The 23,934-nt window shown below is 50.6% G+C and overlaps 1 protein-coding gene across 3 annotated transcripts in view; it reads right to left on the minus strand.

The window, feature by feature from the left end:
* The window catches only part of LOC137351514 (single-stranded DNA-binding protein 2-like), a 109,951-nt gene extending 95,129 nt beyond the window's left edge, over positions 1-14,822 (minus strand). The window contains exons 1-4 of one of the 3 annotated variants that reach the window (XM_068015984.1): positions 14,674-14,822; positions 13,987-14,059; positions 13,801-13,862; positions 10,967-11,051 (exon numbers count right to left, since the gene is read on the minus strand). In XM_068015984.1, coding sequence (XP_067872085.1) covers positions 10,967-11,051; positions 13,801-13,862; positions 13,987-14,059; positions 14,674-14,729 — 276 coding nt within the window. In that variant the 5' untranslated portion in view covers positions 14,730-14,822. The remainder of the gene's footprint in view (positions 1-10,966; positions 11,052-13,800; positions 13,863-13,986; positions 14,060-14,673) is intronic. The other 2 variants (XM_068015985.1, XM_068015983.1) reach the window with 2 other exon arrangements.
* Between the last annotated feature and the right edge of the window lie 9,112 nt (positions 14,823-23,934).

Below are 23,934 nucleotides of genomic sequence, written 5' to 3' on the forward strand. Positions count from 1 at the left end.
GTCTGTGACTCACTCCCGGGTATCTGTTATTCTATATATAAACCCCCCGAACCCCTCGATTAGATTCCAGTCTGTGACTCACTCCCGGGTATCTGTTATTCTATATATAAACCCCCTGAACCCCTCGATTAGATTCCAGTCTGTGACTCACTCCCGGGTATCTGTTATTCTATATATAAACCCCCCGAACCCCTCGATTAGATTCCAGTCTGTAACTCACTCCCGGGTATCTGTTATTCTATATATAAACCCCCCCGAACCCCTCGATTAGATTCCAGTCTGTAACTCACTCCCGGGTATCTGTTATTCTATATATAAACCCCCCCGAACCCCTCGATTAGATTCCAGTCTGTAACTCACTCCCGGGTATCTGTTATTCTATATATAAACCCCCCGAACCCCTCGATTAGATTCCAGTCTGTAACTCACTCCCGGGTATCTGTTATTCTATATATGAAGGATGTTATCCTAAACCTTTACAAATCTCTGGCTTGCTCTCAGTTGGAGTGATGTGATGTTTTTCTGGGCGCCATACACTACAGGAAAGAGGTCAATGCCTTGGAGACGGTGCAAAGGAGGCTAACGAGGATGATACCAACGATGAGGGATTTCAGTTACGTGGAGGAACTGTGGTTGCTCTCCTTACAGCAGAGAAAGAGGAGATTTAATAGAGGTGTTCAAAATTAATGATGAGTTTTAATACAGCAAGTAGGGAGAAACAAACAGTCTCCTCTGATAAGTGGGTAAAGTGCATAACGTTAATTGTATTCCCTTTAGTATACAAGATTAAGGGGTGATCTAAAGCAGTTGGTAGGGTAGATAAAGGCTGCAATTTTACGCACCCCCCCCCCCCCCCCCGCCACAGAACAAAGAACAGAGAAAATTACAGCACAGGAACAGGCCCTTCGGCCCTCCAAGCCTGCGCCGATCCAGATCCTCTATCGAAACATGTCGCCTATTTTCTAAGGGTCTGTATCTCTTTACTTCCTGCCCATTCATGTATCTGTCTAGATACATCTTAAAAGACGCTATCGTGCCCGCGTCTACCACCTCCGCTGGCAACGCGTTCCAAGCACCCACCACCCTCTGCGTAAAGAACTTTCCACGCATATCCCCCCAAAACTTTTCCCCTCTCACTTTGAACTCGTGACCCCTAGTAATTGAATCCCCCACTCTGGGAAAAAGCTTCTTGCTATCCACCCTGTCTATACCTCTCATGATTTTGTACACCTCAATCAGGTCCCCCCTCAATCTCCGTCTTTCTAATGAAAATAATCCTAATCTACTCAACCTCTCTTCATAGCTAGCGCCCTCCATACCAGGCAACATCCTGGTGAACCTCCTCTGCACCCTCTCCAAAGCATCCACATCCTTTTGGTAATGTGGCGACCAGAACTGCACGCAGTATTCCAAATGTGGCCGAACCAAAGTCTTATACAACTGTAACATGACCTGCCAACCCTTGTACTCAATACCCCGTCCGATGAAGGAAAGCATGCCGTATGCCTTCTTGACCACTCTGTTGACCTGCGTTGCTACCTTCAGGGAACAATGGACCTGAACACCCAAATCTCTCTGTACATCAATTTTCCCCAGGACTTTTCCATTTACTGTATAGTTCACTCTTGAATTGGATCTTCCAAAATGCATCACCTCGCATTTGCCCGGATTGAACTCCATCTGCCATTTCTCTGCCCAACTCTCCAATCTTTCTATATTCTGCTGTATTCTCTGACAGTCCCCTTCACTATCTGCTACTCCACCAATCTTGGTGTCGTCTGCAAACTTGCTAATCAGACCACCTATACTTTCCTCCAAATCATTTATGTATATCACAAACAACAGTGGTCCCAGCACAGATCCCTGTGGAACACCACTGGTCACACGTCTCCATTTTGAGAAACTCCCCTCCACTGCTACTCTCTGTCTCCTGTTGCCCAGCCAGTTCTTTATCCATCTAGCTAGTACACCCTGGACCCCATGCGACTTCACTTTCTCCATCAGCCTACCATGGGGAACCTTATCAAACGCCTTACTGAAGTCCATGTATTTGACATCTACAGCCCTTCCCTCATCAATCAACTTTGTCACTTCCTCAAAGAATTCTATTAAGTTGGTAAGACATGACCTTCTCTGCACAAAACCATGTTGCCTATCACTGATGAGCCCATTTTCTTCCAAATGGGAATAGATCCTATCCCTCAGTATCTTCTCCAGCAGCTTCCCTACCACTGACGTCAGGCTCACCGGTCTATAATGACCTGGATTATCCCTGCTACCCTTCTTAAACAAGGGGACAACATTAGCAATTCTCCAGTCCTCCAGGACCTCACCCGTGTTTAAGGATGCTGCAAAGATATCTGTTAAGGCCCCAGCTATTTCCTCTCTCGCTTCCCTCAGTAACCTGGGATAGATCCCATCCGGACCTGGGGACTTGTCCACCTTACTGCCTTTTAGAATACCCAACACTTCCTCCCTCCTTATGCCGACTTGACCTAGAGTAATCAAACATCTATCCCTAACCTCAACATCCGTCATGTCCCTCTCCTCGGTGAATACCGATGCAAAGTACTCGTTTAGAATCTCACCCATTTTCTCTGACTCCACGCACAGGAACGAGCTGGTGGCGGGGGGGTTCGTAAAATTGTGTGGGAAGCAGGGGGTACCATTCCTGATGCCCTCCCACCCCGGCTGCAATTTTACGCAGGGTGGCAGCGGTGAGAAACTGCCTGCCCACCCCAGGCCAATCAAGACCCTTAAGTAGCCAATTAACTGTCACATAAGAACCTCCTCCTGCTGCTGCTGGTATTTCAGAAGGCTGCCAGGTCTTGCAGGCTGGGGGAGGCCTTCCTGATCGGGCACCCAGTGCACCACGGAGGGTGCCCCCGCGAAGCCCCAACCGCCCCCACTGAAATAAAGTCCACACCCCCTCCCCCCCACTGCCCTTGCCTCACTGGGGCCCGGCCAACTGTCCCGGTGACCCGCCCAAATGTAAAATTCCAGCCAGACAGAAACTATTTCCTCTGGTGGAAGGAGTCCGGCACAGGAGGGTATAATCTTAAAATTAGAGCCAATCTGTTCAGGGGTGACATCACACAAAGAGGAGTGTTAATCTGGAACTTCCCAAAAAACTGGAGGCTGGAGATCAACTGGAACTTTTAAGGCTGAGATGGATGGATTTTTGTTGGGCAAGGGGTATCAAGGGTTGTGGAGCAAAGTAATTGGAGCTGAGGCACAGATCTGCCATGATCTGACTGGACAGTCTTGAGGGACTGAATGGCCTCCTCCTGTCCTAAGTTTGATGTCAGGTCTTTAATGAACAAAAGAGGATGAAGGGAGATAAACGGTCAAGACTAAAGGAGTCGAAATATTAGCTCATGTAAGAAAACATCATCATTGCATTATCTCTCTACCTTGTAAAGTTTACACTGCTGCATTAGGAACAGGAGTAGGCCATTCAGCCCCTCGAGCCTGTCCCACCATTCAATGAGATCTTGGCTGATCTGTGACCCACCTTTGCCCCACATCCCTTAATACCTTTATCTAATAAAAATCTAAATCTCAGATTTAAAATTTACAACTGACTGAGCATCAATTGGAAGACAATTCCAAACTTCTTTGGAGAAGTGTTTCCTAATTTCACTCCTGATAGGACTGGCTCTAATGTTTAGTCTATGCGCCCTAGTCCTAGACTCCCCAACCAGTGGAAATAGTTTTCTCTACCCTATCTGTCGCCTTTACTATCTTGAAAACTTCAAGAAAATCACCCCTTAACATTCTAAATTCCAGAGAATACAACTCTAGTTTGTGTAATCTCTAATCCTCAATGCTTATGCCTTTTGTTTAATTAACACGGAGTTGCCCCAAAGTCAACACGCGGGAAAAAACAACTAAAGGGTCATCCCTTTTAGAAAGGCATATCTGATAAAAAAAAACAAAGGCAACTTCCCAAGTGTAGATAATCATATTTACATTACCTAGCAAAGACTTGAGTCTTTAGTGTCTAGCATACGGTAAGGTTTACTTTGCCATGGAAACAGTAAGCAGCTCAATGTGGATGCTTGTCCCCAGTGCTCACACTTCACAGGAACCCAGGGACCCATTTCACAGGACAGCCCATCAATAACAGCCTTTCCATCTGCTACATCAGACCCAATGTCAGTGTCGGGGGTCAGGCGAACTGAGCGTCAATCCTCGGTCAATAGCCTCTTGGCACCTCCTCCTGCCTGGCCTGTCCCTTCAGCGCTGATCGGCTTTCGGGGGATAGTGGGCAGAGGGTGAAGGTGTATAGAGTGAAGAAAACGACACTCACCAATTACAGTATCACTGTTCTCAACTCAGGGCCCAAATGTCGAGAGAACAGCCTGCTACAAATACAAAGGTGTATTAACATTGTATGGAAGACAGGCCATTCAGCCCCTCAAGCCTATTCTGCCATTCTAGCAGATCATGGCTGATCCTCACACCATTTACCCGCCTTTGCTCCATATACCTTGTTGTCCAACAAAAAAACCTCAGTTCTGAAAGCTCCAGTTGGTCCCAACATCTGCAGTACTTTCGGGGCAGAGAGTTCTAGATTTCCAATACTCTTTGTGCGACATCACCCCTGAACGGCCTGGCTCTAATTTTAAAGTTCTGCCCCCTTGTTCTGGACTTCCTCCCCCCCACCCCACCAGAAGAAATATTTCTCTATCTGCCCTATCAACTCTTAATCATCTTACATACCTCAAACAGATCACTTCCTGAGGTTGTGGAAGGTGCTATATAAATGCAGGACTTTCAATTAGATCACCCTTTAATCTTGTAAACTCAAGGGAATACAAGTCTCGTCTAACTCTATGTAACCTGTCCTCATCATTAATCCTTTTAGCCCCTTTATCATCCTGGTGAATCTGCACTGTCCCTCCTCCCAGGCCAATATATCCTTCCTGAGGTGCAGTGTCCAGAACTGAATCCAGTTACTCCCAATGTGGTCTGACCAGCCTCTACTATCGATGGATATTGTTCAAAAGAAACAAACGTTTAGAACTCAGTCCTGCCCTGGTTTGGCCCTCGGGTCTCCCCTGAAGGGAACATACTCATTCACTCGCCAGACGGCAGAGTGGTCAAATGCCTTGCCCATTGTGTTATTGAGCCACGTGGATGCATAAGGGAACAAACAAGTAAATCCCATTGACAATGAGAGAGAAAGAGTGAAACATTCACAGGATATTACTCCAGACACAAACACACTTACATAGTATCAGCAGTGGCTCAGTTAATAACACTCTTAGTTAGAAGGCTGTGGGTTCAAATCCCGAACCAGAAACTCGAGCACAGAATCCAGGCTGACACTCCCCAGCACAATACCAAGGGAGCATGCACGGTTGGTTGTGTTCTCCTTTGGACAAGGTGTTAAATCAAGTTCCCGTCTGTCCTCTCAGCTGGATATAAAAATCCTATGGCATTATTCGATGAAGAGCAGGGGAGTTTTCTCCTGTGTCCTGCGCCAATATTTATCCCTCAATCAATCAACATCATGAAGAGAGATAATCTGGTCTTTATCACATTGCTGTTTTTGGGAGCTTGCTGCGAACAAATTGTTTCCTTCATTTCCGACATGACAACAGTGACTGCACTTCAAAAAAATACTTAGTTGCCTCTAAAGTGCTTTGGGATTTGTCTGGAGGATGTGACAGACTTTATAGAAATGCAAGACATTCTTTCAGTCAGACATCTCGGTCCAGGAATAGGGTCCCCTCCCCAATTCCATTATATACCACCCTCAGAGATATTCAATCATTAACCTGGCTGTAAGCCAGCGATCCACCTGAATATCCTTTCCAGGAACTTGTTGCCTTGAGACGTGGGCATTGCTGGCATTTATTACCCATCCCTAGTTTCCCTGAGGTTATGATCCTTTTTCCTGAATCATGTGACATGAGGTCCTTGTTATTTTTTGTAGTGGTTTGAAACAACTGAGTGATTCATGTAGCTGGGAAACTTCTACCCCGGTGAAAGACAGTGCGTGTGGGACCCCGTACCCCAGTGAGAGTCAGTGCGCGTGGGACCCCAGTGAGTGTCAGTGCGTGTGGGACCCCGTACCCCAGTGAGAGTCAGTGCGCGTGGCACCCCGTACCCCAGTGAGAGTCAGTGCGCGTGGCACCCCGTACCCCAGTGAGAGTCAGTGCGCGTGGCACCCCGTACCCCAGTGAGAGTCAGTGCGCGTGGGACCCCGTACCCCAGGGAGAGTCAGTGCGCGTGGGACCCCGTACCCCAGGGAGAGTCAGTGCGCGTGGGACCCCGTACCCCAGAGAGAGTCAGTGCGCGTGGGACCCCGTACCCCAGAGAGAGTCAGTGCGCGTGGCACCCAGTACCCCAGTGAGAGTCAGTGAGTGTGGGACCCCGTACCCCAGTGAGAGTCAGTGCGTGTGGCACCGAGTACCCCCGTGAGAGTCAGTGAGTGTGGGACCCCGTACCCCAGTGAGAGTCAGTGCGTGTGGGACCCCGTACCCCAGTGAGAGTCAGTGCGTGTGGGACCCCGTACCCCAGTGAGAGTCAGTGCGTGTGGGACCCCGTACCCCAGTGAGAGTCAGTGCGCGTGGGACCCCGTACCCCAGTGAGAGTCAGTGCGTGTGGGACCCCGTACCCCAGTGAGAGTCAGTGCGTGTGGGACCCCGTACCCCAGTGAGAGTCAGTGCGTGTGGCACCCAGTACCCCAGTGAGAGTCAGTGTGTGTGGAACCTATATTGCAGTGATAACCAGCACCTTTAGGGAGGTGTGGGATGACCAGAAATCTAGAATGGAAGCTCGGTGATTTTTACGGTTGGAGTCAAGTAGTAGCAATGGAGGGAAAGGGAACATTTTGGCATTTAATATTCAGCTGCCTCTAGCCAGCACTGATATTCCTATATGTGCTTGTAAACAATGTTACAGTTTGTTTAAAGTTATCATACGGTCAATAAAGTGGAGGGAACAACAACAGCTTGCATTTCTATAGCATCTTTTAAATAGTAAAACCTCCCAAGGCTCTTCACAGGAGCGTTAACATTCAAAGCTTGACACTAAGCCACATAAGGAAGTATTCGGACGGCGACCAAAAGGTTGGTCATACAGGTAGGTTGTAAAGAGTGTCTTAAGGTGTCACTGTCCAAATGTAAAGTAAAAGACTCAGTATTCCACACTAACTACATCACAGTGAGTAGTCCTTACTGCTGAATGCACAGCAACAGTTCACTGATGCCATTTAGGGAAGGAAATCTGCTGTCCTTACCTGGTCTGGCCTACATGTGAATCCAGATCCACAGCAATGTGGTTGATTCTTAACTGCCCTTTGAAATGGCCTAGAAAGCCACTCAGTTGTATCAAAATGCTACAAAGTCTAATAAAAGGAATGAAACCAGACAGACCACCCAGCATTGACCTAGGCACTGGAAACGACAACTGCAAACTCAGCATTGTTGACTCTGCAAAGTCTTCCTTATTAACATCTGGGGGCTGTGCCAAAATTGGGAGAGCTGTCCCACAGACTAGTCAAGCAACAGCCTGACATAGTCATACTCATGGAAACATACCTTACGGACAATGTCCCTGACACCACCATCCCCGGGTATGTCCTGTCCCACCGGCAGGACAGACTCAGAAGTGGTGGCAGCAGCACAGTGGTATACAGTTGGGAGGGAGTTGCCCTAGGAGCCCGCAACACTGACTCCGGACCCCATGAAGTCTCATGGAATCAGGCCAAATATGGGCAAGGAAACCTCTTGTTGATTACCAGCTGCCGCCCTCCCTCAGCTGATGACCCAGTACTCCTCCATGTTGAACACCACTTGGAGGAAGCAATGAGGATGGCAAGGGCGAATGTACTCTGGGAGGGGGACTTCAATGTCCATCACCAAGAGTGGCTCGGTAGCACCACTACTGACCGAGCTGGCCGAGTCCTAAAGGACATATCTGCTAGACTGGGTCTGTGCCAGGTGGTGAGGGAAACAACAAAAGGGAAAAACCTACTTGACCTCATCCTCACCAATCTGCCTGCCGCAGATGCATCTGTTCATGACCGTACTGGTAGGAGTGACCACCGCACAGTCCTTGTGGAGACGAAATCCCATCTTCACATTAAGAATACCCTCCATCGTGTTGTGTGGCACTATCACCGTGCTAAATGGGATCGATTTCGAACAGATCTAGCAATGCAAAACTGGGCATCCATGAGGTGCTGTGGGCCATCAGCAGCAGCAGAATTGTACTCAACCACAATCTGTAACCTCATGGCCCGGCATATCCCCCACTCTACCATTACCAACAAGCCGGGGGACCAACCCTGGTTCAGAGATGAGTGCAGGAGGGCATGCCAGGAGCAGCACCAGGCATACCTCAAAATGAGGTGTCAGCCTGGTGAAGCTACAACATAGGACTACTTGCGTGCCAAACTGCAGAAGCAGCCTGTAATAGACCGAACTAAGTGATCCCATAACTGACAGATCAGATCTGAGCTCTGCAGTCCTGCCACATCCAGCTCTGAACGGTGGTGGACAATTAAACAACTAACTGGAGGAGGTGGCTCCACAAATATCCACATCCTCAATGATGGGGCAGCCCAGCACATCAGTGCAAAAGACAAGGCTGAAGCATTTGCAACCATCTTCAGCCAGAAGTGCCGAGTTGATTATCCATCTCGGCCTCCTCCTGAAGTCCCCAGCATCACAGAACCATCTTCAGCCAATCTGATTCACTCCACATGATATCAAGAAACAGCTGAAGGCACTGGATACTGCAAAGGCTATGGGCCCTGACAATATTCCGGCAATAGTACTGAGGACCTGTGCTCCAGAACTTGCCGCGCCCCTGGCCAAGCTGTTGCAGTACAGCTACAACACTGGCATCTACCCTGCAATGTGGGAAATTGTCCAAGTTTGTCCTATACACAAATCCAACCAGGCCAATTACCACCCTATCAGTCTACTCTCGATCATCAGCAAAGTGATGGAAGGGGTCGTCAACAGTGCAATCAAGCAGCACTTGCTCAGCAATAATCTGCTCACTGATGCTCAGTTTGGGTTCTGCCAGGGCCACTCGGCTCCTGACCTCATTACAGCCTTTCTCCTAACATGGACAAAAAAGCAGAACCCCAGAGCTGAGGTGAGAGTGACTTCACATCCAGGCAGCATTTGACCGAGTATGGTATTAAGGAGCCCGAGCAAAACTGCAGTCAATGGGAATCGGGGGAAATCTCTCCACTGGTTGGAGTCATACCTAGCACAAAGGAAGATGGTTGTGGTTGTTGGAGGTCAATCATCTCAGTCCCAGGAGTTCCTCAGGATAGTGTCCGAGGCCCAACCATCTTCAGCTGCTTCATCAATGACCTTCCTTCAATCATAAAGTCAGAAGTGGGGATGTTCGCTGATGATTGCACAATGTTCAGCACCATTCGTGACTCCTCAAGTACTGAAGCAACCCTTGTCCATATGCAGAAATACCTGGCAACATCCAGGCTTGGGCTGATAAGTAGCAAGTAACATTCAGGCCATATAAATGCTAGGCAATGACCATCCCAAACAAGGGAGAATCTAACCAAATTAAAAGCAAAATACTGCAGATGCTGGAAATCTGAAATATAAACAAGAAATGCTGGAAATACTCAGCAGGTCTGGCAGCATCTGTGGAGAGAGAAGCAGAGTCCACATTTCAGGTCAGTGACCCTTCTTCAGAGTATCTAACCATCTCTCCTTGATGTTCAATGGCATTACCATTGCTGAATCCCCCACTATCAATATCTTGGGGGTTACCATTGACCAGAAACTGAACTAGACCAGCCACATAAATACTGTGGCTACAAGATCAGGTCAGAGGCTAGGAATTCTGCAGCGAGTTACTCACCTCCCTGATCAGTCCCCAAAGCCTGTCCACCATCTACAAGGCACAAGTCAGGAGTGTGATGGAATACTCTCCACTTGCCTGGATGGGTGCAACTCCAACAACACTCAAGAAGCTCGACACCATCCAGGACGAAGCAGCCGGCTTGATTGCCACCCCATCCACAAACATTCACTCCCTCCACCATCGACACACAGTGGCAACAGTGTGTACCATCTATAAGATGCACTGCAGCAACTCACCAAGGCTCCTTAGTCAGCACCTTCCAAACCTGCGACCTCTACCAACTAGAAGGACAAGGGCAGCAGATACATGGGAACACCACCACCTGCAAGTTCCCCTCCAAGTCACACACCATCCTGACTTGGAACTATATCACCGTTCCTTCACTGTCGCTGGGTCAAAATCCTGGAACTCCCTTCCTAACAGCACTGTGTGTGTACCTACCCCACATGGGCTGCAGCAGTTCAAGAAGGCAGCTCACCACCACCTTCTCAAGGGCAATTAGGGATGGACAATAAATGCTGGCCTAGCCAGTGATGTCCACATCCCATGAATGAATTTTTTAAAAAGTTATTTGGTGAGTAATCCTTACCCTGCTGAATGAGCAGCAACTCTGTACAGTTACACAATGAGTAATCCTTAACCTGCTAAATAAATAGTGACTTTGTACATACAGCACCCAATACATACGAAAAGCTGAGACTGTCAGATTATAGAGGAGATAAGTTTCCCACGTACAACTGCCCTCGCCACTAAGGGGTCACAGCATCTTTCTGTGCCCTAAACGTTCTAGAATTCTATGAACATTGATTGCCTACAAACCCAACCAGAATATCTGGGAAACAAACAAGAGTTTTACAAAGCAAATTAGATGGAGAGTAGGGTTCAGAATATTCTGCTTATGGTCAACTCAGGCACAATCAAATCTCGCTTAAAATCCATCTATCCTTTGACAAGAATGGAGTCACGGTCTCTCATACATACACATAGAAACATACAGATACACACACAGATACACACACAATCTCTCTCCTGCCAGAACTGATATTTGTCTCCAACAAGGCAGAGAATCACTTTCCATAATGAATAAAATTAGCATAAAACTCACATAATCGTGAAAGGCTTTGGCTTCACTCGAGTGCTCGCAGGTTTCCCGTCTGTCAGGAGCTGCACAATACAGATCCCAAAATACACTAGAAAGAGAAGACAGAAATTGTCACTAATCTCTCCGCCACTCTTAGTTCACTTATTTGTCATTTATTTGTCAACATCAGCAAACAGGAAAACCTCCACACACCACCGCAAAACTGAGACACTCCCTACCCCCCACACTGACAACCCCTCTGCCTGATATCCACAGGAGACATTCAAGCTCCAGTATTCAATGCCAAACTCATCCCAGACCCATAGCCTCTGGTACTCAACCCTGACCCCATTCCTCATCCCAGATTTGCAGGATACAACATTCTAATCCAATCGCAAAGTCAACCCATATTCACAGGCTCCAGTGTTCAACCAATCCCAATCCAAATCCCACTCTAAACCACAGCCCTAAAATCTGAGTCCGATTCTGATCCCAGTCTCAATCTGGGAATCCTGGAGCTGCAAACGCTAGTGCCCCATCACAGTTCAAATACCAGCATGGGAAACCTTCCTCTGTACACCACGTCCTGCTCCCATACGCCCCAGTCCGGTTTCAACATGTGTCCAGGATCCAACAACACAAACTGTTCCACAGTTTTCAGTGTAAAAGTTCCACTGACCAGCTCGGCAGCAGGTTAATGTAACAGCACGCAGCATCAAACAATTTCAGCACTCAGTACAGTCGTGGATCCACTGTCTGGGAACAGGAACATACCCACCTAGTACCCAGAAGGTTAACCCAGTTCCCTTTTACTCCAATCCAATTTCAATGGACAAAATTCAATGTGAATACCCACTGACCAATCAAACATCACGATGAGGGACTTCAGAGAGTTTAGAAAAGCTCGGTTGTTCTCCTTAGAGCAGAGAAGGTTAAGAGGAGATTTAATAGAGGTGTTCAAAATCATGAGGGGCTTTGATGGAGTAAATAAGGAGAAACTGTTTCCAGTGGCAGGAAGGTCAGTAACCAGAGGACACAGATTTAAGATAATTGGTAAAAGAACCAGAGGGGGAGATGAGGAGAAATTTATTTTACACAGTGAGTTGTTGTGATCTGGAATGCGCTGCCTGAAAGGGCAGTGGAAGCAGATTCAATAGTAACTTTCAAAAGGGAATTGGATAGATAGAATCATACAGTGGTACAGCATAGGAGGCCATTCAGCCCATCGTCCCTGTGCCAGCTCTTTGAAACATCTATCCAATTAGATTAGATTAGATTAGAGATACAGCACTGAAACAGGCCCTTCGGCCCACCGAGTCTGTGCCGAACATCAACCACCCATTTATACTAATCCTACACTAATCCCATATTCCTACCAAACATCCCCACCTGTCCCTATATTTCCCTACCACCTACCTATTCTTTTCTTTTCTTCTTTCTTTTGGGCCTCCTTATCTCGAGAGACAATGGATACGCGCCTGGAGGTGGTCAGTGGTTTGTGAAGCTGCTGCCTTCCGTGTTGTTTTAGTCGCTGTGAGGCAACTATGGAGTGACCTCTCCATGGCGCATGCCTGGGCAAATTTATGGAGGTTGAGAGTTGCCCAGTCGTCAAAACCCCCCTCTCGGCCTTTCTGGTGGGGTCCAAAGGAGTGCAGGACACGACGTTTGGCACCAGTATGGCTGCAGGAACTGCCGGAAACATGCCAAAGGTGACACATGACCGCCTACGGGGTTCCGCTCCGGATTTTCTGTTAGGGTTTACTCCCTTAGCCTTGGTCTCTCCCGAGACGCCCACAAGGCAGTGGGGTTGTTGGGGCCCCTACACAGGTGTAGGATGGTGCCGGTGGGAGGAGGGGATGCAAGGGGGAGGGGTAGAGGGAGGGGGTGGGGGGGGTGCAGGGGAAGGGGGTGCGGGGCACCTACCTATACTAGTGACAATTTATAATGGCCAATTTACCTATCAACCTGCAAGTCTTTTGGCTTGTGGGAGGAAACCGGAGCACCCGGAGAAAACCCACGCAGACACAGGGAGAACTTGCAAACTCCACACAGGCAGTACCCGGAATCGAACCGGGGTCCCTGGAGCTGTGAGGCTGCGGTGCTAACCACTGCGCCACTGTGCCGCCCACTTGCCCTGCTCCTTCCCCCATAGCCCTGCAAATGCTTCCTCCTTTCGAGTATTTATCCAATTTATTGACCTGAAATGGAAAATGTGGGTTATGGGGAGAGAGCTAGGGCAGAGTGGGACTAATTAGATCGCTCTTTCCTGCTTTGATCTGAACTTTTTTCCTCATCTCTTCTGAAGGCACTGCTTCTTAACAAGCTGCAGTTGTAGAAAGCTTTCCCACTTTGATGTAATGGCATGAACTGAGGCAGGGATTGTGAGCAGGATATTTGACTGTGGGGGTCATTGCTGACCCCGTCCTTCACCGATGGACACCTGCATTCACTTTCCGGCAGAGACCGGGAACATCAGACCTGGCTGAGTTTCACCCCTCTCTAACTCTGGGATGACAAGACTAACTAACTAACTTGGGGGTCAGATCAGCACAGGCTGAGGATGGAGCCTGGGGCTATAAGTGAATTTTCACAGCTCAGAATTCCCCATTCCACACACAATTCCTGCAGATCCCGAGTGAATGCTCCTTTAAGACCCCAAGCAATCCAAATAAGTTTGTGAAGGTACAGAGAGAGAGAGAGAAAGAGAGCAGCTATAAACAGCCAGGATACAGAGAGGTGAGGAGCTCCCCCTCACCATCTGGACTCACATTTCCTTTGTTTGAGGAGCTAGTCTCCTGGAAAACATCAAACACTTTAAAATCAAACTATACAGACAACACAAAGAGACAAAAACTTACCACCACCAGGAATGCAGGAACCCCGGGGGTTCTCCCAGAGTGATATTTTTCTCCCAACGGATCTGGAAATCAGGAGAGGGAAAGAGATCAGGCCGGAGGAGGGATTAGGAGGCACAAAATAAAAAAGGCAAATTTCAACCTTGGGGACTTTAAAAGCACACGGGAGACAGAGAGTGAGATCCTTACCTCGGACAGAAAAGTCTGTGCAGATTTCTGTGCTCCCACATGCAGCAGGTATTCGTAAACATAGAGCGCTAACCTACAGAGACAACAAACACAGGCTTCCTTCAAAGAAATAAACGAGGGAGAACTTCTTTTGCAACAAACACTTATTAATCTTACAATTATATTTTGAAAAAATCTTGTAGAGAGAAGCTGAAAAAAAAACAGGCACAAAACCCCAGCATAAATATATATGGGGAGCAAATATTCCCCAGACTGGAGCGAGATTCTCTGTCTCTTTCCCCGGAACAGAAAGGCTCTGAAATTCACAATGAAATTAAGCTGATTTTTTTTTTGTTAAAATGTATTATTCAGAATTAAAACTTGTAAAATCGCAACAAACAGAAACACACTTTGAAAACGCGTGGGGTTTTTTTTGAGTTGAAACCTTATTAATACCCAAATTTAAAAAATATATATATATATATATATTAAAAATGCCATGAAGATTAACAAAACTTTACAGGAAAATCTCTCCCTCTACATTCCGTTCAGCATCTCCCCCAGAACCCGGTAAATACAACGCTTCCAAAAAAAAATGCCTGCTCCCGCAGACTCTGGGCTTTCTTTTAATTCTTGCAAAAACCACAAATGTTCCCCATCTCTTCTTTCCCCTTCCTCTTTCTCCTTCTCTCTCTCGCTGCCACTTACTTTTCCCTTGCCTGACCGTCCGACGGAACCGTACATCCTTTCCCCTTGTTGTACATAGCCGCTGTCTGCCTCTTAAAGCTGAAACACACACCTGTCAAAGCAACCAGCCACTCGCCATCTCCATAGCTACATCTAAGCAAAGCTCCCAGACCATTGGGCACCAACCAGCCACATTTTCCGAAGGGGAACTTGAAACCGACTCGAGCTGGAGGATTGCTCTCCCTCTCTCTCTCTGTATATATAATTTCTTTTGGTTTTAATGGATTACATGCTCCCTCTGCCGGGAGAAACACACCGCAGATTCTTAAAAAGAGACTTGCATTTCTATAACACCTTTCACGACCTCAGGATATCCCAGAAGCACTTCTGATGAAGTACTTCTTTAAAGTGTACTCACTGTTGCAATGCAGGAAACACAGCAGCCAATTTGCACACAGCAAGATCCCACAAACAGCTGTTTGTTTAATGATGCTGATTGTGGAATAAATATGGGTCCAGGCACTGGGGTGAGCTCCCCTACTCATTGAAATAGTGGTTATGGGATCTTTCACAGCCACTTGAGAGGGCAGATAGGGCCTCAGTCTCAAAGACAGCACCTCCAATGGTGCAACACTCCCTCAGTACTGACACCAGAGTGTCGGCCTATGACTTGAACCCCCAACTTCAAGAGGTATGAATGCTACTGTTACAGCCAAGGTAAGGAGAGGGGTCGCAGTTGCCCCTCTTGCCCTTCCTCTTATTTGACCACAACAGGGTTTATTCTTTTTTTATCAGTGTTTGTGTTTACCACCTCAGCGACTGTTTACCTTTTACCTTTAATGTGATTGTGAAATAACCAATCAGACAGGTTTTCTTGAGTTTGAACAAGAAAGTGGTAAGTTGATTATACTCAACAAGCTAAACACGATCTAAAATAATTAAAAATATGCTACACATTCCCACGAGGATCACACACCCACACAAATAGATTACAAAGTGGAAAGTGCATTTTTGGTTGGATTAATGTCCAGAAATAAATAAATAAAAATACACAGTCTGAGGTTGGATAATTTGGTGGCCCTCCAGCTGGAGTTGTATTCTTTAAAGTCTTTGGCTGGTCAAAGTGCACTTTGTGGTTGGCCGGCTTTGCTCAGGGTTTTCTTGGAGACAGAATTATAGGTGGCTCTCTTCCCTGGTCTCTGGCTGTAGCAGTCTGTAGGCTTGGAGGGTCTACTGTTGCAGACGGTTTTCAAACTTGATGTTTTCGGGAGAGAGGGAAAGGGAGGCACACAGCCTTCTCTGCTGCTGCACACTCGGTTACTGCTTGTCGCTTTTTCTGTGTAACAAAACTCCCAGTTTTTTCAGAGACGGACAGATGGTCACATGACTGCCTTGGGGGATTCTTTGGAACCTTCTAATGTGATACAAGGTTCAGAATTGGCTCCAAAGGCCCCAGGATGCCAATATTTACACCCAGAGGGGTTTGCTCTTTCAAAATCAATGTGTCAGGATTTCCTTGACTGCCATGCTAATGAAGCAATCCTAGGTAATTCAATCACTTAGAGCAAGCCATTGTTCTGGTCCAAGGCTTCTCAGACGTCAGGCTCCAGTTGGGCCTTGGAATGTGCAAAGGTGTTTCAGATGCAAATTGCAGTGGCTAGTTTTTTTTAAGTTAACTGTAGGATTTTCTCCATTAGAAGTCTAATGTAGGTTTCCAACCGATGAATTAATATTTCTCATTTGGCATGTAGTGTTTTCTTGACACTATCCAGTGAGTCACTTTTTTTTTAATTTCCAAAATATACTTTATTCATAAAAATCTATAAAAATTACATTGCCGAACAGTTTCAAACAGCACCAAAAAATACAAACATTGCAAGGGAGATCAGTTTCCTTCAATACAATCATGAGTTGCTTCACAACCCTTCCATTTCACATTTGTCATGCCAATTACATTTTTACATTTACAGCAAATGAAAATTTTCCCGATACAGTTCGAGGGGTTTCCCATGGGTCCAGCCCCTCAGTTCAGATTGGTGGGGGGACCTTACACTGTGGTCTTTCCCCATTGAGCCTTTGCTGCGGCTGCCCCAAGCTTTAGTGCGTCCCTCAGCACGTAGTCCTGGAGCTTGGAATGTGCCAGTCTGCAACATTCGGTCATGGACAACTCTTTGAGCTGGAAGACCAGCAAGTTTCGGGCAGACCAAAGGGCGTCTTTCACCGAATTGATAGTCCTCCAGCAGCAGTTGATGTTTGTCTCGGTGTGCGTCCCTGGGAACATCCCGTAGAGCACAGACTCCTGTGTTACAGAGCTGCTTGGGATGAACCTCGACAAAAACCACTGCATCTCTTTCCACACCTGCTTTGCAAAGACACATTCCAGAAGGAGGTGGGCAACCGTCTCTTCCCCACCACAGCCACCGCGGGGACATTGTGCGGAGGGGGCGAGACTTCGGGTGTGCATGAAGGATCTGACGGGGAGGGCCCTTCTCACCACCAGCCAAGCTACATCTTGGTGCTTGTTTGAAAGTTCTGGTGATGAGGCATTCCACCAAATGACTTTGGCAGTCTGCTCGGGGAACCATCCGACAGGATCCACCATCTCCTTTTCCCGTAAGGCCTTGAGGACATTCCGTGCAGACCACTGCCTGATGGATCGGTGGTCAAAAGTGTTTTCCCGCAGAAACAGCTCCACGAAGGATAGGTGGTACGGCACAGTCCAACTGCATGGAGCGTTCCGCGGCAATGTGACCAGGCCCATCCTTCGCAACACCGGGGACAGATAGAACCTCAGCACGTAGTGACACTTGGAGTTTGCGTTCTGGAGGTCTACACACAGCTTGATGCAGCCGCACACGAAGGTGGTCATCAGGATGAGGGCCACGTTGGGTACATTTTTCCTGCCCTTATCCAGAGGTTTGAACATGGTGTCCCTCCGGACCTGGTCCATTTCAGATCCCCAGATGAAGCGGAAAATGGCTTGGGTGACCGCCACAACGCAGGAGTGGGGTATGGGCCAGACCTGCGCCACGTACAGCAACAACGTGAGCGCCTCGCACCTGATGACTAGGTTCTTACCCACAATGGAGAGAGATCGCTGCCCCCACATGCTCAACTTTTGTTGTACCTTGGCTACCCGCTCCTCCCAGGTTTTGGTGCACGCCCCGGTCCTTCCGAACCATATCCCCAGCACCTTCAGGTAGTCTGACCTGACGGTGAAGGGGACAAAGGATTGGTCAGCCTATCCAGTGAGTCACAGTTAACCTACTTCCCACCCATTGAGCCCAGTTCAGATGTCTACATTAGGCTCAGTGGGGTAGTATTCTGCCCCCACTTTTGACTCAAATGGTTGTGGGTTCAAACCCCACTCCAGAGACCTCATAATCCAGGCTGGTCATTTCACAAGCTCAAGATATCCTTAACTGCTTCACTGCCTCATCATTGTTGTAATGTAAGGAAAATGCAGGAGCTAATTTGCATACAGCAAGGTCCCACAAACAGCAATGCAATTCAATAGCAACTTGCATTTATATAGTCTTTAGTGTAGTCAAATGTCCCAAGATGCATCTCAGGCGTGTTTGTGAACAGAATTTTGACTTTGAGTCACATATGGACAGGTGACCAAAGGCTTGGTCAAAGATGCACGTTTTAAAGAGTGGCTTAAAGATGGAGAAAGAGAATAGAGAGATGGAGAGGTAAATGGGGAAATTAGGATGAGAATTTTTTAAATAGAGGTGTTGCCAGACAGGGAGCCAGTGTAGGTCAGCGAACACAGTGGGTGTAGGGTGAACTAAACTTGGTGTCAATAAGGAACATGGGCAGCAGAGTTTTGGATGAGCTCAAACTTACAAATTTATGCAGGGTGGACGATAAAGGCCTGCTCGGGTCTGGAAAAAAAACCCCGACCTGAACCCGTCAGAAATACGTTGGACCCTTGCCCGACCCAGCCCGAGTCCTTCCATGTTTTCCTGTGCCCGACCCAACCCGACCCGAGCCTGACCCGACTACCGGAATGTTCACTTTCCTACCTTCCGATTCCGAATCCGTTTTTCACTTTTTCAGTTTGTGCTGATAAGCAACAAAAACTGTAATTGGATCTGAAAGATTGTTTAAAAAGTTGAAGATTGGAGCCATGAAGTCAGTGATTGTTTGGTCACGAGTTAAACTGCGACACAGTGGCGCAGTGGTTAGCAACGCAGCCTCACAGTTCCAGCGACCCAGGTTCAATTCTGGGTACTGCCTGTGTGGAGTTTGCAAGTACTCCCTGTGTCTGCGTGGGTTTTCTCCGGGTGCTCCAGTTTCCTCCCACATGCCAAAGACTTGCTGGTTGATAGGTTAATTGGCCATTATAAATTGCCCCTAGTATAGGTAGGTGGTAGGGAAATATAGGAGACAGGTGGGGATGTGGTAGAAATATGGAATTAGTGTAGCATTAGTATAAATGGGTGGTTGATAGTCGGCACAGACTCGGTGGGCCGAAGGGCCTGTTTCAGTGCTGTATCTCTAAACTAAACTAAACCATGGAGTTGTGCCCAGACAGGTTGTACCACACTATACCCAGTATTGCTTAAAATAAACACAGCAATTGCTTGAAGGCTCAGAAAATATCATTATACATTATCTAGACTCCTGTTTTACAGGTTGAAATACTTGCTGCAAGTTTATCCAGTGAGCAGCTGAGATGCAGAGACCAGGAAGGTCCTGAGTGATTAATTATTATAAAATATACAGTATTTATATGAAAAAGATAAATTGATCACTGTCAGGATTCTAGTCTAGTATAGTACTGTATGTGTGTAGAGTTCCAGCCCCCAGAGAAGCCCAGCCATTGGTGAATAAACCTCACTCTAGTTAAATAAATGGTAACAACGAGGAAAACAAGACCCTCAATAATTAATCACAGAGCTCCCCCCAGTGGCAAGCTTAAAGGCCTCAGTGCAGGAATGAGCAGCCCTGGGAGGGTCCATCAACACTGAGATAACTGACCCAGAGCAACAATTGGCTGTAAGTTTTGTGAGACAGGGAGGCGGCAATGACCAGTGATGCTGCCTGAGAAAGTGCCAAGTGGATGCAAGTGGACATTGAATTAGGGCAGGATTGAGCCTGGCTTGATGCTCCCCATGGCCAAATAGCCCAAAGACGCTGACTGTCCAGGCAACAGAGAGAGCAGGGAGGAGGATGAGGAATGCAGGAGCACAGCTTCCATGGGGATATTACCCCAGGACGTCAGCACCTTCAGGTGATGAGCGGAAAGGAGAAAATGTGGGCATGTGGGGGTCGGGGTTGAGGGTGTGCGGGCTGCAAGTGATGGGGTGAGGACGAGGTTTGTGGGTGTCATGGGGGTGTGGGTGGGGGATTGTGGGTGGAGGGGTGAGGGTGATGGGGCATGGGGTGAGGGTGATGGGGTGAGGTTGATGGGGAGGGGTTGAGGGTGATGGGGAGGGGTTGAGGGTGATGGGGTGAGGGTGTTAGGGTGATGGCGTGAGGGTGATGGGGTGATGGGGAGGGGGCGAGGGTGATGGGGTGAGGGTGATGGGGAGGGGGTGAGGGGGTATGGGGGTGAGGGTGATGGGGAGGGGGTGAGGGTGAGGGGGTGAGGGTGATGGGGAGGGGGTGAGGGTGAGAGGGTGAGGGTGATGGGGAGGGGGGTGAGGGTGATGGGGTGAGGGTGATGGGGAGGGGGGAGGGGGTGAGGGGGTTAGGGTGATGGGGAGGGGGTGAGGAGATATAGGGGTGAGGGTGATGGGGAGGGGGTGAGGGTGATGGGGTGAGGGTGATGGGGAGGGGTTGAGGGTGATGGGGTGAGGGTGAGGGGGTTAGGGTGATGGTGAGGGTGAGGGTGATGGGGTGAGGGTGATGGGGTGAGGGTGATGGGGTGAGGGTGAGGGGGTTAGGGTGATGGTGTGAGGGTGATGGGGTGAGGGTGATGGGGAGGGGTTGAGGGATAGGGAGATGGGGTGAGGGGTTAGGGTGAGGGGGTGAGGGTGATGAGGAGGGGGTGAGGGTGAGGGGGTGAGGGTGAGGGGTGAGGGTGAGGAGGGTGTGAGGGGGTGAGGGTGATGGGGAGGGGCTGAGGGGGTGAGGCTGATGGGGTGATGGGGTGAAGGTTATGAGGTGAGGGTGATGAGGTGGGGTTGAGGGGGTGAGGGTGATGGGGTGAGGGTGATGAGGAGGGGGTGAGGGTGATGGGGTGAGGGTGATGAAGGTGATGGGGATGGGTGAGGGTGATGGGGATGGGGTGAGGGTGATGGGGTGAGGGTGAGGGGGTGAGGATGATGGGGTGAGGGAGATGAATGGGGGTGAGGGTGATGGGGTGAGGGTGAGGGTGAGGGGGTGAGGGTGATGGGGTGAGGGTGATGGGGTGAGGGTGATGGGGAGGGGTGATGGGGAGGGGGTGAGGGTGAGGTGGTGATGGGGTGAGGGTGATGGGGAAGGGTGAGGTGGTGAGGGTGAGGTGGTGAGGGTGAGGGTGATAGGGAGGGGTGAGGGGTGAGGGTGATGGGAGGCGGTGAGGGTGATGGGGAGGGGGTGAGGGTGATGGGGTGAGGGTGATGGGGAGGGGTGATGAGGAGGGGTGAGGGGGTGAGGGGGTATGGGGGTGAGGGTGATGGGGAGGGGGTGAGGGTGATGGGGTGAGGGTGATGGGGTGAGGGTGATGGGGAGGGTTTGAAGGTGATGGGGTGAGAGTGAGGGGGTTAGGGTGATGACACGAGGGTGATGGGGATGGGGTGAGTGCGATGGGGTGATGGGGTGGGGTTGAGGGTGATGGGGTGAGGGGGTGAGGGTGATGAAGAGGGGGTGAGGGGGTGAGGGTGAGGAGGGGGTGAGGGTGATGGGGTGAGGGTTATGAGGTGAGGGTGATGAGGAGGGGGTGATGGGGTGAGGCTGAGGGGCTGAGGGTGATGGGGGTGAGGGTGATGAGGGGGGTGAGGGTGCTGGGGTGATGGGGTGAGGGTGATAGGGAGGGGGTGAGGGTGATGGGGTGAGGGTATTGGGGAGGGGGTGAGGTGGTGAGGGTGATGGGGTGAGGGTGTTGGGGAGGGGGTGATGGGTTGAGGGTGATGGGTGAGGGTGAGGGGGTGTGGGTGATGGGGAGGGGGTAAGGGGGTGAGGGTGAGGGGGTGAGGGCGTGAGGGTGGGGGGTGAGGGTGAGGGTGAAGGGGTGAAGGGGTGAGGGTGGGGGGTGTGGGTGATGGGGTGAAGGGGTGAGGTGAGGGTGAAGGGGTGAGGGGGTGAGGGTGAGGGGGTGAAGGGGTGAGGGTGTGAGGGTGATGGGGAGGGGGTGATGGGGAGGGGGTGATGGGGAGGGGGTGAGGGGGTTAGGGTGAGGGGGTGAGGGTGAGGGGGTGAGGGTGATGGGGAGGGGTGAGGGGGTGAGGGTGAGGGGGGAGGGTGAGGGGGTGAGGGTGATGGGAGGGGGTGAGGGTGATGGGGTGAGGGTGATGGGGAGGGGGTGATGGGGTGAGGGTGAGGTGGTGTGGGTAATGGGGAGGGGGTGAGGGTCAGGGGGTGAGGGGGTGAGGGTGATGGGGAGGGAGTGAGGGGGTGAGTTAGAGGGGGTGAGGGTGAGGGGGTGAGGGTGAGGGTGATGGGGTGAGGGGTGAGGGGTGAGGGTGATGGGGTGAGGGTGATGGGGAGGGTGTGATGGGTGAGGGTGAGGTGTGTGTGGGTAATGGGAGGGGGTGAGGGTCAGGGGGTGAGGGGGTGAGGGTGATGGGGAGGGAGTGAGGGGGTGAGTTAGAGGGGGTGAGGGTGAGGGGGTGAGGGGGTGAGGGTGATGGGGTGAGGGGTGAGGGTGATGGGGAGGGTTGAGGGTGATGGGGTGAGGGTGAGGGTGATGGGGAGGGCGTGATGGGGTGAGGGTGAGGGGGTGAGGGGGAGGGGGAGGGGGTGAGGGGGTGAGGGTGAGGGGGTGAGGGTGGGGGGTGTGGGTGATGGGGTGAAGGGTGAGGGTGATGGGGAGGGGGTGAGGGTGATGGGGTGAGGGTGAGGGTGATGGGGGGAGGGGGAGGGGGTGAGGGGGTGAGGGTGAGGGGGTGAGGGGGTGAGGGTGAGGGGGTGAGGGTGGGGGGTGTGGGTGATGGGGTGAAGGGGTGAGGGTGAGGGGTGTGAGGGTGAGGGGTGAGGGTGAAGGGGTGAGGGGGTGAGGGTGGGGGTGTGGGTGAGGGGTGAGGGGGTGAGGGTGGGGTGAGGGTGATGGGGTGGGTGTAAAGGGGTGAGGGTGATGGGTGAGGGGAGGGGTGAGGTGGTGAGGGTGATGGGGTGGGTGATGGGGAGGGGGTGATGGGGAGGGGGTGAGGGTGATGGGTGAGGGTGATGGGGTGATGGGGAGGGGGGTGAGGGTGATGGGGTGAGGGTGATGGGGTGGGATGAGGTGGTGAGGGTGATGGGGTGAGGGTGATGGGTTGAGGGTGAGGGGTGAGGGTGATGGGGAGGTAGTGAGGGGGTGAGGGTGATGGGGAGGGAGTGAAGGGTGAGGGTGATGGGGTGAGGGTGATGGGGAGGGTGTGAGGGTGTGATGGGGAGGGTGTGAGGGTGATGTGGAGGGGGTGAGGGTGTGAGGGTGAGGGGGTGATGGGGAGGGGGTGAGAGTGATGGGGAGGGGTGATGGGAGGGGGGGAGGGCGAGGGGGTGAGAGGGTGAGGGTGATGGGAGGGGGTGAGGGTGATGGGGAGGGGGTGATGGGGTGAGGGTGAAGGTGATCGGGAGGGGATGAGGGTGAGGGTGAGGGGGTGAGGGTGATGGGAGGGGGTGATGGGGTGAGGGTGAGGGGGTGATGGGGTGAGGGTGATGGGGGTGAGGGTAATGGGGAGGGGGTGAGGGTCAGGGGGTGAGGGGGTGAGGGGGTGAGGGTGATGGGGAGGGAGTGAGGGGGTGAGTTGATGGGTGATGGGGAGGGGGTGAGGGTGATGGGGAGGGGGTGAGGGTGATGGGGTGAGGGTGATGGGGGTGAGGTGATGGGGAGGGGGTGAGGGTGATGGGGAGGGCGTGATGGGGTGAGGGGGAGAGCGTGAGGGGGAGAGCGTGAGGGGGAGGGGGTGAGGGGGAGGGGGTGAGGGTGATGGGGGAGGGGGTGAGGTGGTGATGGGGTGAGAGTGAAGGGTGAGGGTGATGGGGAGGGGTGAGGGGGTTGAGGGTGAGGGGTTTGAGGGTGATGGGGTGAGGGTGATGGGTGAGGGGGATGGGGTGAGGGTATGAGGGTGTGGGGAGGGGTTGATGGTGAGGGTGTGAGGGTGAGGGGGTGAGGGTGAGGGGGTGAGGGTGAGGGTGATGGGGTGAGGG

Source organism: Heterodontus francisci, chromosome 36 (genome assembly GCF_036365525.1).
Source record: "Heterodontus francisci isolate sHetFra1 chromosome 36, sHetFra1.hap1, whole genome shotgun sequence".
Lineage (NCBI taxonomy): Eukaryota > Metazoa > Chordata > Chondrichthyes > Heterodontiformes > Heterodontidae > Heterodontus > Heterodontus francisci.